Raw genomic sequence first — 20,965 nt, 5'->3', positions numbered from 1 at the left:
GGAATTAAACACTAATGAATATGGGTTTTTATTTCAATAAACAGCTGTTGATGTTTTTTTGGTTTTCCTTTCCCGAGCGTGTCTCCTTTGTTCTAAACTCTGGTTTGTCCACACCACCTGGTTGACGAAGGACGCGCTCTGCTCCTCAACCTCTGTCAGACGGATATCGCACTCTGTCAGGCTGCTGTTGTTGGACATGGCCTCCTCCAGAGCTTTGCCTCCATCCTGCACACACAGAGAGTCAGAGAGAACTAACAAACCAACACATTTGGCACTGATGCATGTCCATGTTAAACACATCACAGTCTTGTTAACCTTGAGAAGTCCCAACCCCCCCGGGCAACTCTTGCGCTCTGAAATAGCCCACACTTTCTAAACTGCTTATTGTGAGTGTCACCAATGTTTTATTGTTTTTTCTGAAACAGGCATTCTATTTCTGTGAACCAAGGTCACAGATATTGATGGTAGGCACTTTGCATTTCTGCTGTGCGTGTGACTTTTGATCTTCCGCAGTGTATTCCAGTCACTTTATAAAGAGGTAGAGAGCATGAGAAGGGGAAAACCGTATATACCTCTCACAGGGAAACACTCACTTACTTAAGCCCCTGTCACACTGTCCCGAAATTGACACCCGATGGACACACGAAAATATGGAATTGTGAATTTCGCACGAAGATGGTCCCGAACCACACACGAAGGCAACATTTACATTACATTTAAGACATACTACTGCAATAAAAGTACCAAAAACAATTATGTTACAGTACTATGATACTGTACTGATATCTTCAGACTTTGTTCTTTACTTTATCCGTCTTTATATGTAGAAAATATTACGTTTTCATAGCAACGACAACTTCCTGTCAACTCTCCTTCAAAATAATATATTATATCCTTTTTAGTGTCACAGAACACAAATTGGGTTATTTACATAATATGTTTACATGATTTTGTTGTGCAATAAAACAACCCGATGGACACACGATAAAGGAAATGTTCAAATTCGGCTCTGATCGTAGCAACATCGGGCCATTCGTGAGGGCATCTTAAGCCTTTGTATGACCGCCGGTGGAGTTTCTCAGGCTCCGGCAGCAACTTTGTGAGCGGTGGCAAAATCTTTGGTATGCCAAACAATTGGCGAAGGACCTTGAGAAGGTTCATTTTCGTGTTGAATTCGTGTGTCAATTTTGCCCGTCGTAAGGCCATCGTGAGGGCATCTTGTTATCATCGGTGCCATCGGGCATTCGTCCCGATCAGAGTGAGGGTGAATGCACCGATGATAACACGAAGATGACACGATTTGACAAGATGCCCTCACCAGTGCCTTACGAAGTTGCCGCTCACGAAGTTGTTGCCAGAGTCTGAGAAACTCCACCGGTGGTCATACGATGGCTTAGATGCCCTCACGAATGGCCCGATGTTGCTACGATCAGAGCCGAATTTGAACATTTCCTTTATCGTGTGTCCATCGGGTGTCAATTTCGGGACAGTGTGACAGGGGCTTTACTGACTGTAGATTTCCATTATTTCATGTTTTCCACACATATATGAATAATGTATGGGCCTGATTCTTTCAAGCTATTCTGTCTGTTTTCTCCAAGGCATGTTGTCTGTGCAGGCACCAGCATGACTTAGGACGGAAATCCAGTATTTGAAAATAACCCATTGTTTCATAAGATCTTACACAGAGAGCCACGCGCTGTGCTAGTTCTAGTTTCTAGTAGAAACACAATTTAAAAGATACACATTTTTACACATTTCTCCTTGCCCCCTCTTTTTGGAAAAACATTTATATATTGATTTCTAGATGTACGATTCCTTTCATTTAGTAATATGAAGGTTATTTGTTTCAATACATTTTCTTGGAAGGTTAAAAAAAAGTTGAGAGTTGACATTAATAGTTTGACAAATACAATTAGTGCCACGTCTTGATTCTATTTTCCAAGATTTTTTATTTTATGTCTATGTTATTTATTTTAACTTGTACATTTTTACTTAATTTATTTTCCTCAATTTGAATATTTTTCCTTCTTTTTTGTGTAATTATTTTCGATACTGTTCCAATCAGAAAATATAATGCTGTTGAATTTGCACCATCTGTTTATTGTCTTCTTTTATCTGAATATAGATAATATCGTTTTATGGTTCCTTTTTGTAAATAGAGATACGCATTTATTCGACATTGAGCTGAATGAATAATGTTCTAAAAACAAATTAAGCTTGACAAGCAATGTGACCCTTTGATATGGATGATTGACAACATCGCCTTTTCTCTGGCACCGCTCTCAGGTTCAACTTTATTTGTATTGCCCTCTCTGATCTTAAACGTGTAGTAAAAGCAATTGGCTTACCACTCCCAGGTTGTTGCAGGAGAGATTGAGGCTCTTAAGGGTGCTTCTCTGAACCAGCACTTTAGACAGAGCGATGGCAGAGGGCCATGTGACCTCGTTGGCTCCCAGGTGCAGGAGAAGCAGGGTGTTGTTGTTCAACAAGGCCTTCCCGATCGCCTGCCCCCCCTCATCTCTCACACGGTTGAGACGCAGGTTGAGTGACAACAGGGTAGAGTTCATGGACAAGGCATGAGCTAGAGCTTTGGCCCCGGGGCCTCCGATATTGTTGCCACACAGGTTCAGGGTCTCCAGGCTGCTCCTGTTGAGCAGCTTCCCGATGGCTCTGGCTCCTTTGTCTCCGATCAGGTTGTGAGAGAGGTCGAGCTCCCTCAGGGACGGGTGGTCCAGAAGGTATTTCACCAGCAGCCGGCACTTTGTATCCTCCATGTGACTTAGATTGAGCCTTAGAATCTGTGGAAACAAGATATTATGAAGATTATATGGTGAGTTGAACAAACAACTGAATAGATCAAAGCACAGATAAGATGTCATGCGGCGTGGAATGTAAAAATACGAGCTGCTAATTTTCCTTTGACATTATGAATGCGTCACAAAAACACAGAACAATGAGGCACTGTTTCGCACATGCTTCTATACATCATCTTCTATGAGGTGAGCAGTGAAATAAAAGAAAATGTCTGATACTGTTCTGATGTGAGGCTTTGCTGATTTTCTGTTTTATCATTGGAACTTCAATATCTTTACATTTCGGACACAAGCAGTCAGAATTTGCGTCGAGGAAATTGTCGTTGGCATTTTTGTATATTTATTCTAGTATATTTTAATCTTAACTATTAAGTGAAAATGTAATTGACTCGTAAGCTCGAGGCTTGATAACAGGTCCAATAATATCTTGTACAGTTTCCATGTCTTGCACAGAGATCAGTAGTGGATTCATTCCCTGTTCTCATGCAGTAACAAATTAATGTGACAAAACTTTTGTCAAATAGTGACTTATTTAGGTTGCAGCCAGAGGCCCTGTTTTTTATTTGACATAAATAGAGCATGCATTTCCTGCTTGTGCAGCTCCAACAACAATTTTCCTGTTTCAGGACATCAGGGACTGTAAAATGTGTAAATGATAACTTGCAGCTGGCAAACATACTCCACATATTTAGGCAAAGGAGCTACAAATGGCTGCACGATTTAGTAAAGAGGAATCATTGTTCACCTTCAAAGTCTTACAGGACTTCACAGCCTTGGCGAGGGACTCACAATCTCTGTGGGTCATCTCAAGCATCTTACATTTGAAGTTCAGACCACATTGTTTGACCCTGTACACTACATGGAACTCTTCCAGGTTTGTCAGCTTGGCGAGCATGATGTTAAAGTCAAAGTGGTCCATGGAGGGTCCGTCCTCATTTTCAATGACCAACTCGGAGCCATATTCCTCCTCCTCCTCCTCCTCCTTCTGCGGCTCCGTGACAGGCGGCAGGAGCTGGGAGATGTTTAGCCTCTTGATGTAGTCCTTACAAAGAGGAACCATCTTTACAAAGGTCTTTGGCTCCGTTACATCTGGGATAAAAAGCTCAATCATGTTCTCCATGTGCTTCTCAAAGAACATTCGTTTCCAGCTGTTGCCATAATGAGTTAGGTCACGAATGCCCCCCCACTTCTCGCAACAGCGCTTCCAGTACACCCCGTCGTGGATCAGGTTGGCTGTCACATGCAGGGGCATGGAGGTGGACAGTCTCTCCTGCACAAAGTCTTTGTGGACGGGGGAAAGGTCTTCCCATATGGGCCTTTCTGTAACAGGAAAGTTTGAAAAAAGTTCCAGTTATATAAAAGGTAAGTGGGTAAAAGTGTGTGTATTATCATCAATTTGGGTAGTAACGGATTACATGTAATGTGGATTATGTGTTACTATATTCAACCCAGATTACATTTAAATTATATTATAGTTACATTGGCATAGATTACTTGATGAATTTGATCACGTCTTGAAAATATGGCAATTTTGAAACTTTCTTTCATGATAATTAATGGTAATATTTGCATTTCCTATGCTATTTAATTATCTAATTAAGTGAGACATGTTTAAAGTGTAAACAAATAATAATTTTTGTGGAATTATTTGTTGTGGCTGTGTCCATTTTTTCAATACAAGGTGAACTATTTTCAGATTTTAAATATTAAAAGCTATTTAGATTTCATTAAAACATTTGTAGTCCAATATATTTAGTTTCTTAATCCAAAATGATGTAGTTTGTATTGAGGAAACGGACTACATTTCAATGTAATCTGAACCAACCTTGATAAAAAACTATATTTAAAACCACAGCATACCCTCGAAGTGGTTCACAATAGATTGCAGACAGAGGTTGGATAAAGAAGGCACTGTGTTCAGGAACCAGTGAGGGTCTTCAGCGATGATCCTCCTCAACTGCCTGGGGTCTGCAGCCACAGGGGGGTTAGGGGACCTGGACATGGCTGCAGGATTCATAAAACCTTAAAGAGACATTACAGCATAGTATTTTCAAATAAACGTATACATACATTATAAGTAATTCTATAAATACAGCTACCGTATGCAGCCACATTCTGTTGCTAGCCAAAACTGTTTCTAAAAAAGTTATATGAGCTAGCAGACCCCTCATGCTAATGTTAGCTAACATTTATATATTTTACTACAACTGCTGTCCAGTAAATCGTTACGAAAAATGGTAAAAATAGTCATGCTTACCTTGGTTTAAAAGCATATAATTACATACAAATAACTGAATGCAGTGCGTTCAAACGTTAACTTTACCTGCGGTGCATTGGAATGGGCTAAAATCGTCTCCTTGGTAACAGGACGCTTCGTGTTTACTTTCTGAACCTCGGACATCTGAGCACTCAGCACTGACCGTTACCTTGCGTTACGGCCAAGTCTACGTTTACGGCAAGTGTTTTTTAATTTTTAAACATGCTGTAACTAGCTACAATGTTTCGCATTTACATGTGTTGCTACTATTTAGAGGATATCTGATAAAGGAATTGTGGAGAACACAGGGTGTAGAAATTGGAATTGTGAGTTAACAATAGCTTTGCATAAATATAACTGTTATAAAAGCTTAATTTCCGATTTTGGGGAATGCAACACAATACTTATGACTGTATTTTTAAAGCAGCCCACTTGATGCAATTATGCAGCCCAAAAAGTTCGACAAAAAATGGATAGGACTGCTGAATTATTGTATTTTTTGGTCTGTGTGACATCAGTGTTACAGGAGGCTGTGCTGGAGCGGCAGCAGTGTTCGGCATGATCACGCTGTGAGGAACATTTGGATTCTGTAAAGCTGGCAGATGGAGTATGGGCTTTTTGGATAAGCATACTGAGTGAATCCATCTTTCATACAAACAACAACACAGAGCAGGTGGAAAGCTGTGTGGGCGTGTATATATCACTGAATATCAACTTAGGAGAATCCTGGTTGTTATTAAATAACAGAAAATAAGTGAACAAAAAACAATAAAATATGGTTTTCTGGTTTTCAAAAAAGTGTAAAAACAAGACTGAAATAGAGGTGAATATTATTTTTCAAGCCCTTCCCTTGTCAGCTGTAGCTATTTAATACTGCCATGACATTTCTAGTTTTGTAATTATCAACGGCACTGATAAATACATGTGCAATAACTTACTTATTGACTTGTTTACATTTTGTACTGCCTTTAACGTATTGTTATTGTATTTGTATGGTACAAAATGATGTGCTGTTCAATGTATCATAGGTCCAATTATAGCCACTATATATACATTAAAAATGTTTAGCTTGTATTGTCAAAAATGATAATACTGTCTGTTGTGTGTGATTGCACCATCGGGAATGCTTGGAATTTCGCTGTACTCTGTGTAGTGACAATAAAGGAATTCTAATCTAATGTATTGTTTAATTATCACAAAGAGAGGTGACATGATCACAAGGAGAGACAAAACCACCAAAAAGGGACATAATTTAACCACAAAGACACTCCAAATGTCTACAAAGTGATGCAAAACACTTTACAAAAAGAGAAACCAAACAAGTAGAATGCAATTTAAAATGACCAAAAGGACAAGAGAGAAAGACATAAGAGAGAGATGGTGCTGTTACTGACTTCAGGTTGCTCCCAGAGTCTGAGGGTTGAGAAGCTGACTAGCCCCGAGGCCCTCCATCTCTGTCGTCCTCATGTAATACAGACTGACAGACACACGCTCCCCTCGTACTCCGGCTTTAATGGACTGCCGTGACATCCTCGGCATGGGAGGCCAGCTCTCTGTGAGGGGGGGTCAGTGTGGGATGAAGCACGGTGTTATCTGAATCCAAAACAAGAAGTTTCACAGGAAGGTTCACTGATCAGGGAGGCAATTCACTTCCTAAACAAGGCAGCATGATTCAGCTGTCAACAAACACAAATCAATGGGAAGTTTCTCAGAAAGGGTTATGCAATTTTTTTTACTGATTATACACTAGGGAACTGACGGGCGTTATAATTGGGAACTGACGGGCGTTATAATTGTTGTGTAATAATTAATCACGGCGCAGGTTGCAGACTGAATCTATTTGCTTCCGGGAGAAAAAAACAAATGTAAGGGAGATATGTTTTAATTATATGCCTGGTGTAGAGAGGCCCTGGATGTTGCTTTGTTGTGTGAGGCTGACATGAATTGAGTTTTCCCTTCTCTTGCAGCCTCACTCCCTCCTCTCCACACGCACGCACACGCACGCGCACACGCACACACTTTCAGATCTCAAGGCGCTGTTGCATTAGTTGGTTTGGTTACACAGCATGTGTGTTGCTGTCAAGAAAAGGGATGATTTTGCAAAATTGGAAGTTTCTTTCCAAGATGTAAAATCTATTTTTGAATGTAACGCCCACTCCAGTAGTGCACATTGTCACGTAGCTCTAAATGCTTCATATTTTGTAAAACCTTTAACGTTATAATAGCATCAAATCAGTGGCACAAATAACAACCCCATGCAGCTCTACTACATTTAAAAAAAAAAAAAATCTACAACTTTGCTTTTGCTAAATGGTGCCAATTTCTCAAAAATGTTAATCCTACATTATTCAACTAAAGTTTTTGTCTAACATATTAAAAAAGAATATTGACTGTTTTTCCGATTAAAAAAAAAAAATAGTATAGCCTACAGATAATTCAATAGTTGACAACTGATCGATTATCTCAGCAGCTCTACAAATAATATCTATTTTGATGTAAGTGAGGAGCAGTGATGCAGTAGTAGGAGGATATCTCTGGAGAGTTGCCAGTGGGAGTGATTAACGCCCGGCCCATGAGCCTTTCAGCAAAGCCCCACAGCTCGTGTCTCCGAGGAGCGACTCCCAGAGGGCATGGGGAAGAACAGAAAGCAGGGCACCACTGAATGAAACAAAAATACAACAATAAAAACAGTATAATCACATAACTATTATTTTTTGCCAACCTAATTGGTCTAATCAAAAAATACATTTGAATTAACATGTATCTTTGCAGGCTGTGCAGTGATAGTAAATGAGTGTGCTGTGCTAGGCTGTACTTCGGCACAGTGGTGCTTTAGCTAAATGCTAGTTCAGTGTGTTAGCATGATAACAGCACATGCTCATTCGGTCTTAACACAAAGCAGAGCAAAGGCTGATGAGAATTTCAGGTACATGTAGAGAACGCGAAAGTACTGAGCATTTAAAAAATAATGTTTTATATCTAGAAGTTACTGAAATAAATTGCAGGATAGAAGAAAACAGTGAGTTGCTGGAGGTACTACAACAAAAGCCTTAGGTTCCTGAGAATACTACGAAAGTGGTGAACCAATCTATAGAACAATATTGCCATTCATAAAGTCATGCTACTAACACAGCTAGAAACGGAAACCCTAGTTAGACCCTTAAACTGTCTGCCCTCTGTCTCTCTGATAAAAGTCACAACATATGAGTTTGTTTGTAGAAGTAGACTTGAGGCACTTGAGGAAACAATGCTTGGACAAAATCAACATGTGACTTCAAAGATGCATAGGAAGAAACATTTTTATTCAATTCTTTTCAAAAATAAAGCAAAAGAGACAACTGACAATTTTACAAAGAGAAAGACATAAACCTTATCAGAATCCTGTAAAGGGACTCAATGATGAGACCAACCTCCAAGTACTATCTGGGAACAATCCAATGAAACTCAAACATCAACTCCAATTCACATTGCAGGGCTAATCGCCAAACACATCCAGACTTTCGTCAGAGTCGCTGCAGGGCGTGCTGGAGTCCAGGTGGACGCTGCTGTACGTGTCCACAGAGACCACGGAGCTCAGGCTGCTGCCGATGGACACCATGCTGCTGTCGCTGCTCCGGCTGCTGTCGTCATCGTGGATCACCATCACCTGAGCACCAGAGTGAGCGGCTGAAACACACAGAAACAGAGAGAGTTTCTCTTTGAGGGGACGCACTTTCCATCCAAGCCACTTTCAAGTCATTTGAATCCAATTGCAGACACATTATTCTAGAGGTATTTTCTGATAGACAACTAAATCCATGGAGAGATTTAACCCGACAAGGCATCAGTTTGTCTCAGAGTACTTTTTGACTCCCCTAACCTGTCTGTTGCACTCAGTTCAAAATGTGATTCCCACTCAATAGAGATCATTAAAAGCAAATCAGATAAACAGGGATAAATAGAGTATTTGTTGGTATCTTCTTGTTTGTCTGTTTTCAGCTGCAGATACACATCTGCTGCTCTTGAGTATTTACAGCAGCCTTGGGAATGTTGGATTTACTCAAAATAACATTAGCAGAATTAATTATAGTTTTTTTTATATCTCACCTAAATTATGAGAATAGTTTTTATATTCCTTAATCTTCATAGTCTTTGTGATTTTGGTTTCATAACACAAATCAAAATGTCCCGTTTTGAGAATCCACCGTTGTTTATTTAGAGAAAGTAAGCTCAGTTTTAACACCATCACAAATTCATTTTGTACTGTTCCTAAAATACTATCATAATATCAACAAAAAAAACAGAAATGAATCCACCTCGTTGTGCTGCCACCTTGTGTTTGAAATGTTTAGTGCGATCCACACTCAGGACTCCCTCACTCCACCAACAAGCACATTCTAAAACGATCCATTAACTGGATACAGGGTGAAGCAGAGTGTCAATGAAATACTCTTAGAGCCTTTGCAGTTTGCTCAAGGACACATCATTGCTTACAGCTATGAGGGGGGGGGGACATTAGTCACTGAGGTCAGCCAGACATGCCAAGGCTCCCCAGTCATCTGATCTGATGAATGTGGCACTGCACACCACTGCTAGTAAGCACAGCATCAGTCAGATATTTATGCTATATGGGTCATCCAAACTTGTGCATGCGTGTGATCCTGACGCTACTCCACTGTCACACACTGACAGATCAAACATGTGCTCTGTAAGTGGAAGCTGAGGGAGATGAAGTTCAGCACAGCGGGGGAAAAAACCCCTACAAGTATAATGTAGCAGGGCAGGGAAGATAGCAGTTTGGGAAAACTAGCAAAGCTTTATTTTTCATATCTGTATGTTAAAACACATTTAACTTCTCATATGTTCAAAAGTTGAAAGAAATAGGGGATAAAAACATCTCTTTTTTGATTTTATGACTTTATAACAACCTTATCCGTGACAGCGGAACCATGAATATTTTACACCTATCAAACAGCCCTCGTAATAAAATCGAAAAATAAATCTAAATAAAAGCATAATTTGTGACACATATTTAAGACCTCCAATGGGGGCAGATTTTGATCCACTTCCTTCAGACAAAAGAAATGTAAACCAATGAGCAGTATTTTCAAATGACAATTCTGTGCAAAATAATCAAATGAAGAGGTGATAAATAATATCAATGAACTAGTGCCAAAGCCAAGATACGGCCTGAAAAGAAACTGGGAAACAAATCTAAGAAGCAACCACACCGACTGAGAGGATGATTTGTGTTCAAAACACACCACTCCCAAAAGGCTGATATAATATTCAACTTCTTCCTGTTGAATGATTCCTGTTCTCACTGAACGTCTCCTTTACAGTATTCAAGGCTGTCCACTGACCTGAGATAATGACCCTTTTGTCACAAGCTTACTTTGAGTTATTTGTGTAATACTTATGTGTAAAAAAATTGTAAAGTACAAAAATACAGTTCACCGGCAACCATTACATATGACTTCTTTCTCCCAACCGTTTGCTTGTTAGTGTCCTGTTATTGTTTCTCTTTAAAAACAAAAACTGTGTCTCTAACTTGATCAATAGTAAGATAATAGGCAATGTCGATGACACACCTCTCACCTTTCCTCTCAGTGATGAGGGTCTGCCGCCTCGACTTCATGTCCAGGCTCAGGTTCTCCACCATGCTGTCGATGCAGTTGTCCAGGGCCAGGCAGCGGCTCTGGGACTGGATGGCCCGGCGGCAGATGGGACACTCGTCCTTCTTTTTGCGCCACTGCTTGATGCAGTGACTGCAGAAGCTGTGAGCGCAGTTCAGGATGACTGCCTGCAGGAGGTATCAATACAGCTCAAAGGTTCACAATCTTCTGAATCCCCTGAAAAAGTACAAGTTAATGATTAGATTTCAACACCATGCTTCTCTGAATCCTACCTCAATGAAGAGCTCGGAGCAGATGATGCACTGAAGCTCGTTCTCCAGAACTTCAGTCACTTGTGTAACTACTTCCTCTTTCTGGGCCCTCGCCTGTTCTTTCTCCTCCTGCAAAAAAAAAAAAAAATGAATAAAGCTTTGCTGATGCCATGCCGTAGAACGCATCAAGCATGTTTAAAATTACTTTAAATATTGCCATACCTTTGACACTTCGAGCTCTTTGTTTTTGGCCAGGAGAATCTCTTCAAAGCCCTCCCGAGACAGCGCAAGTTCGTCTATTACTTTCTTTTGCTGAGGACAGGGAAAACAGTTTGAGAAGTTAAAAGACTACTTCAAAATATCAGTCAACTAAATCCATACAAGAGCCAATTTAAAGATACAATACATCCCTATTATATAGACACAAATACTGTGTTTATGTATTTGTTTGTATTTGAGGTGGAACAAACAATAAATAAAAGCTTTTATGCAACATACCTCTTGCAAAGCCTCATCCAACTGTTTCTTTAAAAGCTCCTCTTGTTGCTGTGTTTTCTCTTCCTAAATAGAAAAAACGTTTTATTGCATACAGAAATTGTGAAACAAAACAAATTAGAGTGCTAGACAAGCACAAACAAACATGATGCACACTGTTGGGAATATCAGTATATTTTTCATCCCGAAAAAAGCTCGACTAAAATTCAAATATATTAACTTATTGTGCAGCTAGAAATGTAATTCAATGATCTCCACTTATGAGGTAGTACATTCCATATTAGGGGGCTAATACAATAATCTTTTTGTCAACACGGGAAACACAACCACTATGAAACGCAGCAATTGTTGTTAATTCTGCAAACTGGAGTAACAGTTTTTGGTGATGCTTACGGAAAATCTCTCACCTCCAGCTTCCTCTTAGTTTCACCCAAGGACTTTTCTAGCGTCTCCATCCGGTGCATCTTGGCTCTGAGGGTCTCCAGCTGGCCCTGCAGCTCCCTGACCTGCTCCTCTCTGAGCGGGTCGGCCTGCTGCGGCTTTCCCCCAAAAGACGCCACCTGCCTCTGGGTGTCGTTCACTTGCTCCCTCAGTATCAGGATGTTCTGGCTGTACCTGCAAAAATACAAAAAAACAAGACGTTAATGCACAATTTGTAATTTCCTGCCACTATGGCTCTCTAAAACAATAAGAAAAGAGGGAATAAGGTGGTGTTAATTATTAACTTACAGATTTGAATAGGTTTAAATATTCTTTTTTTTGTGACCAACTTTATTTATTTTTTTTTTTTTTTGCCCTCACAAAAGGGACTTATACAGATACAAATGATATAGACAATACAAAAAGAAAAAGAAAAAAGAAAGAAAAAAAAAAAATATATATATATAGGGAATCCCTTTCCCATGCCACCCCGTCCCCCCCTCTTCCCACCCATCTTGCCATTTCACAGAAAATCCTACCTGATGTTTTTTAGAAATCGTCTGAGTTCATCTATATATTATATATATATATTATAGCATAACAATTTATACACATAAAATACATTCATTCCTTTTTTTTAAAAAATCAACAACTCAACTCAACTAAATAAAATATATAGGTCTAATTGTTTTAAGACATTTAACATGTTACATATTATACTTCAAAAAGGGAGATGAAACTGTCCAATTACCTTAATAAAAAAACAACATTTAGCTGGATGTATCTTTAAGGAAAACTGATGCAAATGTAATGATAATAAAATAAAATGATAAAAAGCACAAGGTTTGTCTTACATCTGCAAATTGGGTCCGGTTTCCTCCGGCTGGCTGTGACTGAGCCTCGGCTGCCACTTCACTGGTGACAGAGGGCAGGGCTTTGCAAACGACTTGTCACCAGAGGAGCAGCGGTAGAGTTTGGGCTTTGAGGTCGACGGCTCAACCTCTTCCACGGTCAACTTCCTCTTGGACTTCTTGCTATTTTTGCGTCGCTTTGTCAGGTAGTGTTTAATGTCTTTCAGGCGCCGCTGGACCAGGATGTAGTCAAACTCCACGAAGGTTCCAGTTATAGGAACTCCAAGTTGTATGGAGTCTCCGATCCTCAGATGATGTGGTTCTTCAGCGGATATGCGCTTTCCATTCACCCATACACCGTTGGGAGTCTGACGGAAAAAGCAGCAATGTATTCAGTGCCTGCAGTGAAATGTAACATTCATAGACAGAGAATATCAAAAGGATACAGAATCATTAACAGGTTTATCGCTAGTAGGATAACACATACGAGGAACTTTCCTTGGTGTATACAGTGCATACATAAACACAAATAAAGAAGATAAATTGTAAGAAAAAGGTCCAACAAATTCAAGTATAATATAAACTATTATAGCAATAAACTATAGAGAAATAATTACATTAAATATGGATATACCAAAAAAACTACGTACAGTATAAAATGACAAAATACTCTGATAATACAATCAAATATGTGCAGTATTGTTACAGAAACTGGACAGCTGTGCAAATATTTAAAACGGTAGCTAATCAGTGGACACTTGTTTTTCAGTCCAAAACATATTCATTTTATTGTAATATAATAAAAAAATAAAATTAGGAAATTACTATATTTGAGAGGCTGAAAATTCTGCGCTTTTTTCATGAAAAATAACTGAATAATAATAATAATGAATCAGTTTCCACTTGCAGTTCTAATATAAACTCATTACCATAAAAAGGTCCTTTATCATAGACTCTAGTTCTCTAGTCCCTATGGTTTGTGTCTGTATTTTCTACACCTTTAATGATTTGCTCATTACATATCATTTGTGTATGTAGCGAAATCAAAAAAAGAAACATTCTAATAAAGACTTTAACCTTACCTTCTTGTCTGTGACTGTCCACTGTCCATCTTCCCTTTGCTTGAATGTGCAGTGCAGTCTGGAGATCATCAGAGCACAGCTTGGAGACAGCACTTGGTAAGTTACATCGAGACCCCGTCCTATGGTTATCTGGAGTCAGACAACACGTCAACAACAGTCAGTTACTGTGCAGCTTACAGTTCATGTACATAACGATATACAAAGAGAACGACAACAATAAAAGTAAACCAGGAATGTATTTCATGTGAAGAATCCTAAACTTGATAAAGTTTTATTACGTGGTAAATTAACTAGCGTTAGTTAGCTAGCATTAGCAAACTGCACCTCAGTGTTTTCAAACAAGCGAAGCCAGTCCGCATATCTTCCGACTCTCATCAAACATAAAACCTCAGAGTCTGAATATACATCCTCCTCAGCCGCAGACGAGTCTGTTGTTACAGTGTCCATCTTATTTCATCCTGCCAGGGGCTACAACGACCTGAAACACATCGCTAACTGTGGAGTTCCTTCACAGTGAACCTGTAGCTAACGTTAGCCACCACAATGTCAAGCTAGAGATTAGAGAATGACGGTGCCAAACCGGAAAACGTGTGTTTGTTTCCAAAAATAAAAGCGAGAGTGAAACTAATCTTTAATTTAAATCAATTGACCAGTCGACATTAAATTACCTTGGTAACTAACTCCACTTTAAGAGTCAAATTTAAAGGTAAAATACAAACATGTCACATCATTTGTTAACAGCTAGGTATGCATTAATACAAACATATATATTATTTATTATTTTTGAAGAAAAAAAAGCAAACGAATAAATAGCTAAATAATATAAAGAATAATGAGAACTTTCTTAAAATGTAAAAGTATCTCAAAACAACATCAGTATCATAAAAAATACGTTAATATAATTACTTACATTATTTGTTTTCCATCACAAGGTTGTGTTTTATTTTTACAAAAATGTGCATGAAAGACTTTCCTTCCACTTCCAATTTTTACAGAGTATTTCTTCCATCGCTGCTCCTAGCAAATGTATACTCTCCCAAAAATACTGATTGCGCCTTTAAATTGAAAGACCTTGCTTTTTGCAACCAACACGACACACATCCCGTTGCCGTCCACTCGGGGTACCCTGTCTCCCATAACGAGCGCACCCCTCTTCCCCGGGCGGGACTTCCTTTCTACTGCGGATGCGATACTGTAGGCAGAAAGGGCTTGGTCGGGTTGTCACTGGTGTATCTGTGCGGCTCCGGAGCAGCAGAGAACCGGCCTGAAGACGCCGCTGCCACCGCCGCTGAAGCCCCGTAGATGAGCCTCCTCCCCGGCTATGCTGCCCTGAGAGAGCCGCCAGTATCCGCCCCGCCAACATGTCTGATGTCAACAAGACTATTCAGAAATGGCACGCCAGTTTTAGGAAAGGCACAGACTTTGACTCCTGGGGACAATTAGTGGAGGCTATAGATGAATACCAAATGTAAGTCACATTCAACATGTGTATCCTGCCTCTCCATACAGCTGTTTTATTCGGCAGGGCATGCTTTTCCCCCCACTTTTCCTTAAAAAACCTTAGATGTGCAGGGAGATTACAGCATGTAGACAGTGGGTGCAATGGTCTTCACAAGAAGTTCAGTCAGCTCCTCTCAGCAGTAAACAAACCCTTCCCATCTATGACGTGATGTGGCAGTTGTTGCAGAGGCAGCACAAGAGTGTGTGTGTGTGTATGTGGAGGATGTTGCATCCCAGATTCATCCACCAGCAGTATGTGTGCATGGAAAAACCTTTCACAACGCCTGTCTGTGGAGAAAAAACCCTGCATATCTGCGTACAATGTGTTTCATTATATCTCATGCAGTACAGTATTGAGAAATAGTCAGCCACACCCTCTCATTGTTATGGGTGGGTTTTCCTCTGTAGGAATGTTTTCCTGCTTTCAGACTATATCTATATGGTCCTAGTTTAAACACATTTTTTAAATATGTGATTTGCTTTGTCAATACATTCGTGTTTTGTTTTTCTGAAATTGCTTTTAATATCATAAAATCATATTTTTTTAACAGAAGGGGGCGCAAACACACATAATTTCGCCTCCTTTTGCTGCAAAGCATTAACAAACCTCTGTGTTGTTTAGTTTAGCGAGACAACTGCAAAAAGAGGTCCAGTCAACAAATTCATCAGACTTCACAGAGGAGCAGAAGGTAATCCTTACATCTCTTTTTACCGTTGGACTGTTCATTCAAGGATCCTGCATTAACTAACCTGTTTCTTTCTTTTTTTAGAAAACCTTAGGAAAAATTGCATCATGTCTGGAGATGAGAAGTGGCAGTCTGCAGGTTTGTGGCATTGTTTTTGAGTCTGTATGAAATATGAATGGCACAAAACAGGTTAATATCTACAGCTTTACAGAAAGTCTAGCCAATTTATGACAGTGCTTTACAGAGAGATGAAAACAACAAGAACATAATTATGAGGATCAATAAGTAAATACGACATTTTCGGTCATATAGAACAATACATTCCGAAAGGGGAAATTATTCATCATACTGTTACCTTCAACGTTCAAGGAGGTGTTGTGGTTCTTTCTGAGTCAACAAAGAAATGTCCTATTTTCTTCTCAATTCACTTTTGCAGAGATGTATTACATGTGTCTGCTCTTCTGTAGTGCACACAGTCCAAGGAGGACTTCAAGTTAGAAGAGCTGAAGAAACTGGAAACCAGTAAGTGGAGCGACTGGGATTCAAAACCCTACCTGTTACTCCTCCTGTCGTTTCCATTAATACTGAGCTTTCTCATTGTGTCAACAGTCATTCAAAATATTCTGACGTACAACAAAGCATTTCCCTTTGACGTGCAGCCAGTGCCCTTAAGGTAAATGTCCGCCACGAAACATCTCATAAGCATTTTACAGAATATTCTGCTGAGTATTTTCTAATCCATTCCTCTACTGCCAGGAGAATCCTTGCTCCAGGTGAGGAGGAGCACCTGGAGCTGGAGGAGGAGGATGCTGCCGCAGGAGCAGGGAGCACTGAGGCTTTCCCCCCCCGAGCCCCTGGTACTGTACCACCTAATAAAACACACCCGCTGTTTGAGGGAAGTTTGACTTGTTGTGTTGTCCTGTTCCTGAGGGCTGTTTGTTTGACCGTTTGTCTCTTTGATTCTCTCTGTCGGGGCTGTGCATGGCTTCATCGCTCATTCCTGCCTGCTTCATTTGCAGCTTCGCAAGGTACGCCTTTTTATCGACAGCATCCGAATGTGTTCAGTTCTGCATGAGAGAGGGGATTTTATCAGCGTAAAATCACAGCTTGTTGCTGAATTGACAATAAATGTGAATAAAGCAGAGTACCAGAGTTGACTTTTGACTCAAATATGAACCTGCAAATTAGCATAACAAGGCCCCTTTAAACATTAACATTAATTTCACTCTATACAGTCTGTAGAGCCGTTTTAACTTTTAATATTTAGATGGTTTCTAACAAAAAATCCTTCAATATAATCTTATAAAGCACGCTTCTGAAAACATTTTCTGCTATTGGCTACTCTGTGGTCCAGTGATGTCACCACCTGTTGTTATGGCAACTGTTAATGTCCGTAACCTTTGTCCTCTGCAGGTACCTTGTTGCCACGGTTACCATCAGAGCATGGGATGACACTACTAACACTAAAGATTGAAAAAATTGGGTTGAAGGATGCCGGGCAGTGCATCGACCCGTACATGACCGTCAGTCTCAAAGGTCACCGTCTACTCATTTCACCCTGAAAATAATCTGAGGATAACATTTCTGAATGTGCCAAAAACATCAAGCGCATGTTCTGTGTTTCTCTCCTGCAGATTTGAACGGCTTAGATGTATACCCAGTGCAGGACACACCTGTGGCCTCCAGGAAGGAAGATACCTACATCCACTTCAGTGTGGACGTGGATATCCAGAGACACGTGGAGAAAATACCAAAAGGTACCTGACAGATTAACCAAAGTCACATTCCTATAGTCAACAACTCCCAATAAAGATCAAAACCAACAATGAACTGATCCCTAACAATTACTGTCTGTGATGCCAAAGCCTGATGTATCCCCACTGTTGTCCAGAAACTATAAGAAACATCAACGAGTCACACTGCTGCACTCCAGCATGCATGCATGGATGAACAGTTTACGCCAAATATCTGTTCATTCGTGTCTGAAATTCGTAATTCATTATAGTATTAGAAGTTGTGTTTTTTTTTTTATGGATTTTTCGTTAGATGCCTGAAACAAGGTCAGTGGTTAACACAAGCCTATGAGATTGGCACGTTTTGTTCTAGGTACGTGTCTTGATAAAGGGGGCTGCTAAGAAAAGTGGCTACATGAGACTGGAGAGGTTGTGAGGGACACAGATCAGAAGTACTAGGACTGTGATGTAGTTTGTGTATAGCCTTTGGCAATTTCATAAAGGGTATTTTTTTATGGGAAGATTATCTTGCTGACAAAACGGGTATTTGTTTATTAGTTATTAGTTTATTTGTTGCACTAATCCATAATCCTATGAAGAAATCCCATAGGTTATGGTATAGGAAACAGTGCAGTGTTAGCCTAAAAAATACTTTGTCACCGTGAGAGATGAGCACATATTTGTTTTTGGTTTGTTGACAGTATGAAAAATATGGGTTTTCATTGCCAGTCGAATCGATACTTTCAGTATGCAGAAAGGTAATTATAAAGTTTGTTAACACTCACAATTTGTTGTTCTTCATTCTTCCAGGAGCAGCTATCTTCTTTGAATTCAAGCACTACAAACCTAAAAAGGGTTTCACCAGCACTAAGTGTTTTGCCTTCATGGAAATGGACGAGATCAAACCCGGCCCCATCGTCATCGAACTGTGAGTCAACGAACAATAATGATTATAAAGGATGCCATTGTGTCATGAAATTCATACTGTTATCTTTCAGGTACAAGAAGCCCACAGACTTCAAGAGGAAGAAACTGCAGCTCCTCACAAAGAAACAACTCTATCTCCATCTCCACCAGACGTTACACAAGGACAGCTAAGTCTTGGCGTCCTGAACTTTAAACCAACTTTTTTGTATCATTCTCTCACACACACACATCAATGTGGAAGTTCACCTCATCTTACCCAGCAATACTAAACCAAGCTTGTATTCATGTGTTTTTTCAAGAGTATATGGAGAAAGTAAAGGGAGACGAACACATCACATCAGCTCCGACTTGTGTATTCTTTGATTTTGTCGCCAAGTACGATGGGATATAAGAGCAATTGTAGATTTTCTTTCAAATGGAGCCAGGTGAGAGGGGTAATATTGCAGAGATGGAGTCGTTACTAAAAAAAAAAGTAATGCATTACACTACTTCGTTACTCTCTACATAAAGTTACTCGTTACTTTACTCGCAGGGCCGGCCCGCCCCTCCCTGCAGGCAGATCACGCAGACTGCTAAAGTTTCAAATGTTCTCTTTAGTTCAGTTTCCATTGTCGCATAAGACTGATCCAGATCCTGAATGTTTTCCTCTCTGACCGTGGCTGTCCTCTGTCTCCTGCTATCTGTATATTTTGTGCAGTCTATCTCTGCTCACGCTGTTGCGTCGGCGTGTTCTCCTGCGTGTTGGCCATGTGTTGCACTGGAACCAGACACCGCAAAGACTTCAGCCGAGCACGTACGAACTGCGCATGCGTGAGTGGCAATAACTCTCCTTACCAGCAGGCGGCGGTAGTGTGTATTCGTCATTCAAAACAGGCAACAACCGGAAAACAGAGAAGAAGAACAGACTACGTGATATAAACAAATAGCTGTGCGTTAGCTTCACCTTAGCATGTGTTCTTTGCAGGTGTTTGTTGAGGTTTGATTATGACTGATTTGAGTAAGTAACGAAGTAACGCGTGTCGGGGCAATGTTAGTAACTGTAGTGTGATTACTGAATTATAAAAGTAGCGCGTTACACTACTCCGTTACCGACAAAAGTAATATTATTACAGTAACGCGTTTCACCCAACTCTGGGTGAGAGGGGTAATATTCAGGTGAGAGGGGTAATATTCAGGTGAGAGGGGTAATATTCAGATGAGGGGTAATATTCAAGTGAGAGGGGTAATATTCAGGTGAGAGGGGTAATATTCAGATGAGGGGTAATATTCAGGTGAGAGGGGTAATATTCAGGGGAAGACTCAGAATTTCATAGGTAGAAGTGGTACATTTATGAAAAGAATACACATTTTCGAGCGAAAAGCTTGAATATTCTCTGTCATCGTAACCATTCAAAGAACCTGTGAAAAACAATGTTTTTTTTAACGAGTGGCTACCACATTGTTTCACTTTGCAAGGATGGATCAGCTGTCCACGACAACCCATTCAATTCACATACAGTATTTTCTTGGTAATTCCATTTTTGAATACAACCCACCAATACTTGCTCTGTAGAGATTTTATTTGAAACCTACAATGGTGCTAATAAGCACCATTGTCCCGAGCCCGTAAGAATCAGTCATATCATTTCTGTTGCTGGAAACCCCTTCTCCAATAACTCAAACATTCTCAGTTTTTTATCATTTGGAGAGATGATTAATTTCAGTCAATATAAAATGTTTGGGTTTTTGTTTTCTGGAAGTTAAACGCAGCCAAACATTAAAAGCAGCTGAAGTTGCAGATCTATGTGAACCTGTTGGAGAAGTCATAGCAGAGTATTCAAAGCCACACCCTGAATAAACAACAGACATCAATGTTTGCTTCACTAAGCCACCATCAAATCCTAAATCCTGTCATAACACCCATTGGTTTGTGTTTGCCATAACTAGAATACATTTGACAGTGTTTCATTATTCTCAATTAAACATGTGGGTCTACTCAATGATTATAAGTATTGTAATAGTGACCAAAGTCTTAAATGGTCCTTATGGCACACTAAAATAGTTTAAGTCATAGACGGTGTTGAATTCAGTTATAATGTTGAAAGGTTAGGTAAACAGTATGATGCACTGAAACGCTCTGAACATTTAGGAGTAATCACTTTTAAACCGTGTTTGGTTTGTCTCCATCACACTAATGATTTTTTCAAACTCTGCAAATATTTGTTTCAGACCAGAATTCAACTCGGTAGCAATTTACATTTAATTCCAGTGATCATGCTTCAGTATGTTTTGGTTTGAGTTTATTTAGATGTGGTTTCATACTGTTTAATAAAGGCATAAAGGATGGATAAAG

The 20,965-nt window shown here is 39.8% G+C and overlaps 3 protein-coding genes across 6 annotated transcripts; 1 reads left to right on the top strand and 2 right to left on the bottom strand.

The window, feature by feature from the left end:
- Nucleotides 1-4: 4 nt before the first annotated feature.
- tcte1 (t-complex-associated-testis-expressed 1) lies at nucleotides 5-5,207 on the bottom strand. 2 transcript variants are annotated; one of them, XM_034076316.2, is made up of 5 exons: nucleotides 5,140-5,207; nucleotides 4,677-4,838; nucleotides 3,562-4,136; nucleotides 2,352-2,801; nucleotides 5-225 (listed from the first exon to the last, which is right to left on the bottom strand). In XM_034076316.2, the coding sequence occupies exons 2-5, from the start codon at nucleotides 4,831-4,833 to the stop codon at nucleotides 34-36; spliced, it is 1,374 nt and encodes a 457-aa protein (XP_033932207.1). In that variant the 5' UTR covers nucleotides 4,834-4,838; nucleotides 5,140-5,207; the 3' UTR covers nucleotides 5-33. The 2 variants fall into 2 exon arrangements, with proteins under 2 accessions (XP_033932207.1, XP_033932206.1); XM_034076315.1 differs by having other exon boundaries at nucleotides 5,074-5,144.
- A 3,147-nt stretch (nucleotides 5,208-8,354) lies between these two features.
- rnf8 (ring finger protein 8, E3 ubiquitin protein ligase) lies at nucleotides 8,355-14,358 on the bottom strand. Of its 2 annotated transcripts, none has more exons than XM_034076671.2 (9): nucleotides 14,112-14,357; nucleotides 13,788-13,916; nucleotides 12,709-13,073; nucleotides 11,842-12,049; nucleotides 11,438-11,500; nucleotides 11,162-11,251; nucleotides 10,961-11,068; nucleotides 10,651-10,855; nucleotides 8,355-8,739 (listed from the first exon to the last, which is right to left on the bottom strand). In XM_034076671.2, exons 1-9 carry the CDS (start codon nucleotides 14,232-14,234, stop codon nucleotides 8,549-8,551), a joined length of 1,482 nt encoding a protein of 493 aa, XP_033932562.1. In that variant the 5' UTR covers nucleotides 14,235-14,357; the 3' UTR covers nucleotides 8,355-8,548. The 2 variants fall into 2 exon arrangements, with proteins under 2 accessions (XP_033932562.1, XP_033932563.1); XM_034076672.2 differs by having other exon boundaries at nucleotides 8,604-8,739; nucleotides 10,644-10,855; nucleotides 14,112-14,358.
- Nucleotides 14,359-14,888: 530 nt separating this feature from the next.
- Nucleotides 14,889-20,965, top strand: aida (axin interactor, dorsalization associated). Of its 2 annotated transcripts, XM_034076084.2 has the most exons (11): nucleotides 14,889-15,255; nucleotides 15,910-15,976; nucleotides 16,058-16,111; nucleotides 16,441-16,495; nucleotides 16,583-16,646; nucleotides 16,730-16,830; nucleotides 16,993-17,001; nucleotides 17,387-17,509; nucleotides 17,608-17,730; nucleotides 18,517-18,634; nucleotides 18,705-20,965. In XM_034076084.2, exons 1-11 carry the CDS (start codon nucleotides 15,149-15,151, stop codon nucleotides 18,802-18,804), a joined length of 921 nt encoding a protein of 306 aa, XP_033931975.1. In that variant the 5' UTR covers nucleotides 14,889-15,148; the 3' UTR covers nucleotides 18,805-20,965. The 2 variants fall into 2 exon arrangements, with proteins under 2 accessions (XP_033931975.1, XP_033931976.1); XM_034076085.2 differs by lacking the exon at nucleotides 16,993-17,001 and having other exon boundaries at nucleotides 14,893-15,255.

The sequence above is a fragment of the Pseudochaenichthys georgianus genome, chromosome 24, assembly GCF_902827115.2.
Source record: "Pseudochaenichthys georgianus chromosome 24, fPseGeo1.2, whole genome shotgun sequence".
In the NCBI taxonomy this organism is placed as follows: domain Eukaryota; kingdom Metazoa; phylum Chordata; class Actinopteri; order Perciformes; family Channichthyidae; genus Pseudochaenichthys; species Pseudochaenichthys georgianus.
The sequence above is the reverse complement of the archived record's forward strand: the minus strand, read 5'-3'. Positions and strand labels throughout refer to the sequence as shown.

What these genes read in the sequence shown, in the direction of transcription:
- tcte1 (XM_034076315.1), bottom strand. An exon ending in TATTGTGAACCACTTCGAGG is followed by an intron (nt 4,137 to 4,676) that starts GTATGCTGTGGT and finishes TTCCTGTTACAG; the next exon opens with AAAGGCCCATATGGGAAGAC. An exon ending in CCTGCAACAACCTGGGAGTG is followed by an intron (nt 226 to 2,351) that starts GTAAGCCAATTG and finishes CTGTGTGTGCAG; the next exon opens with GATGGAGGCAAAGCTCTGGA.
- rnf8 (XM_034076671.2), bottom strand. Translation starts at nt 14,234, where the DNA reads ATGGACACTGTAACAACAGACTCGTCTGCGGCTGAGGAGGATGTATAT. An exon ending in GGACAGTCACAGACAAGAAG is followed by an intron (nt 13,074 to 13,787) that starts GTAAGGTTAAAG and finishes TTTTTCCGTCAG; the next exon opens with ACTCCCAACGGTGTATGGGT. An exon ending in TGGATGAGGCTTTGCAAGAG is followed by an intron (nt 11,252 to 11,437) that starts GTATGTTGCATA and finishes CCCTGTCCTCAG; the next exon opens with CAAAAGAAAGTAATAGACGA.
- aida (XM_034076084.2), top strand. Translation starts at nt 15,149, where the DNA reads ATGTCTGATGTCAACAAGACTATTCAGAAATGGCACGCCAGTTTTAGG. An exon ending in CATGACCGTCAGTCTCAAAG is followed by an intron (nt 17,510 to 17,607) that starts GTCACCGTCTAC and finishes TCTCTCCTGCAG; the next exon opens with ATTTGAACGGCTTAGATGTA. An exon ending in GGCCCCATCGTCATCGAACT is followed by an intron (nt 18,635 to 18,704) that starts GTGAGTCAACGA and finishes GTTATCTTTCAG; the next exon opens with GTACAAGAAGCCCACAGACT.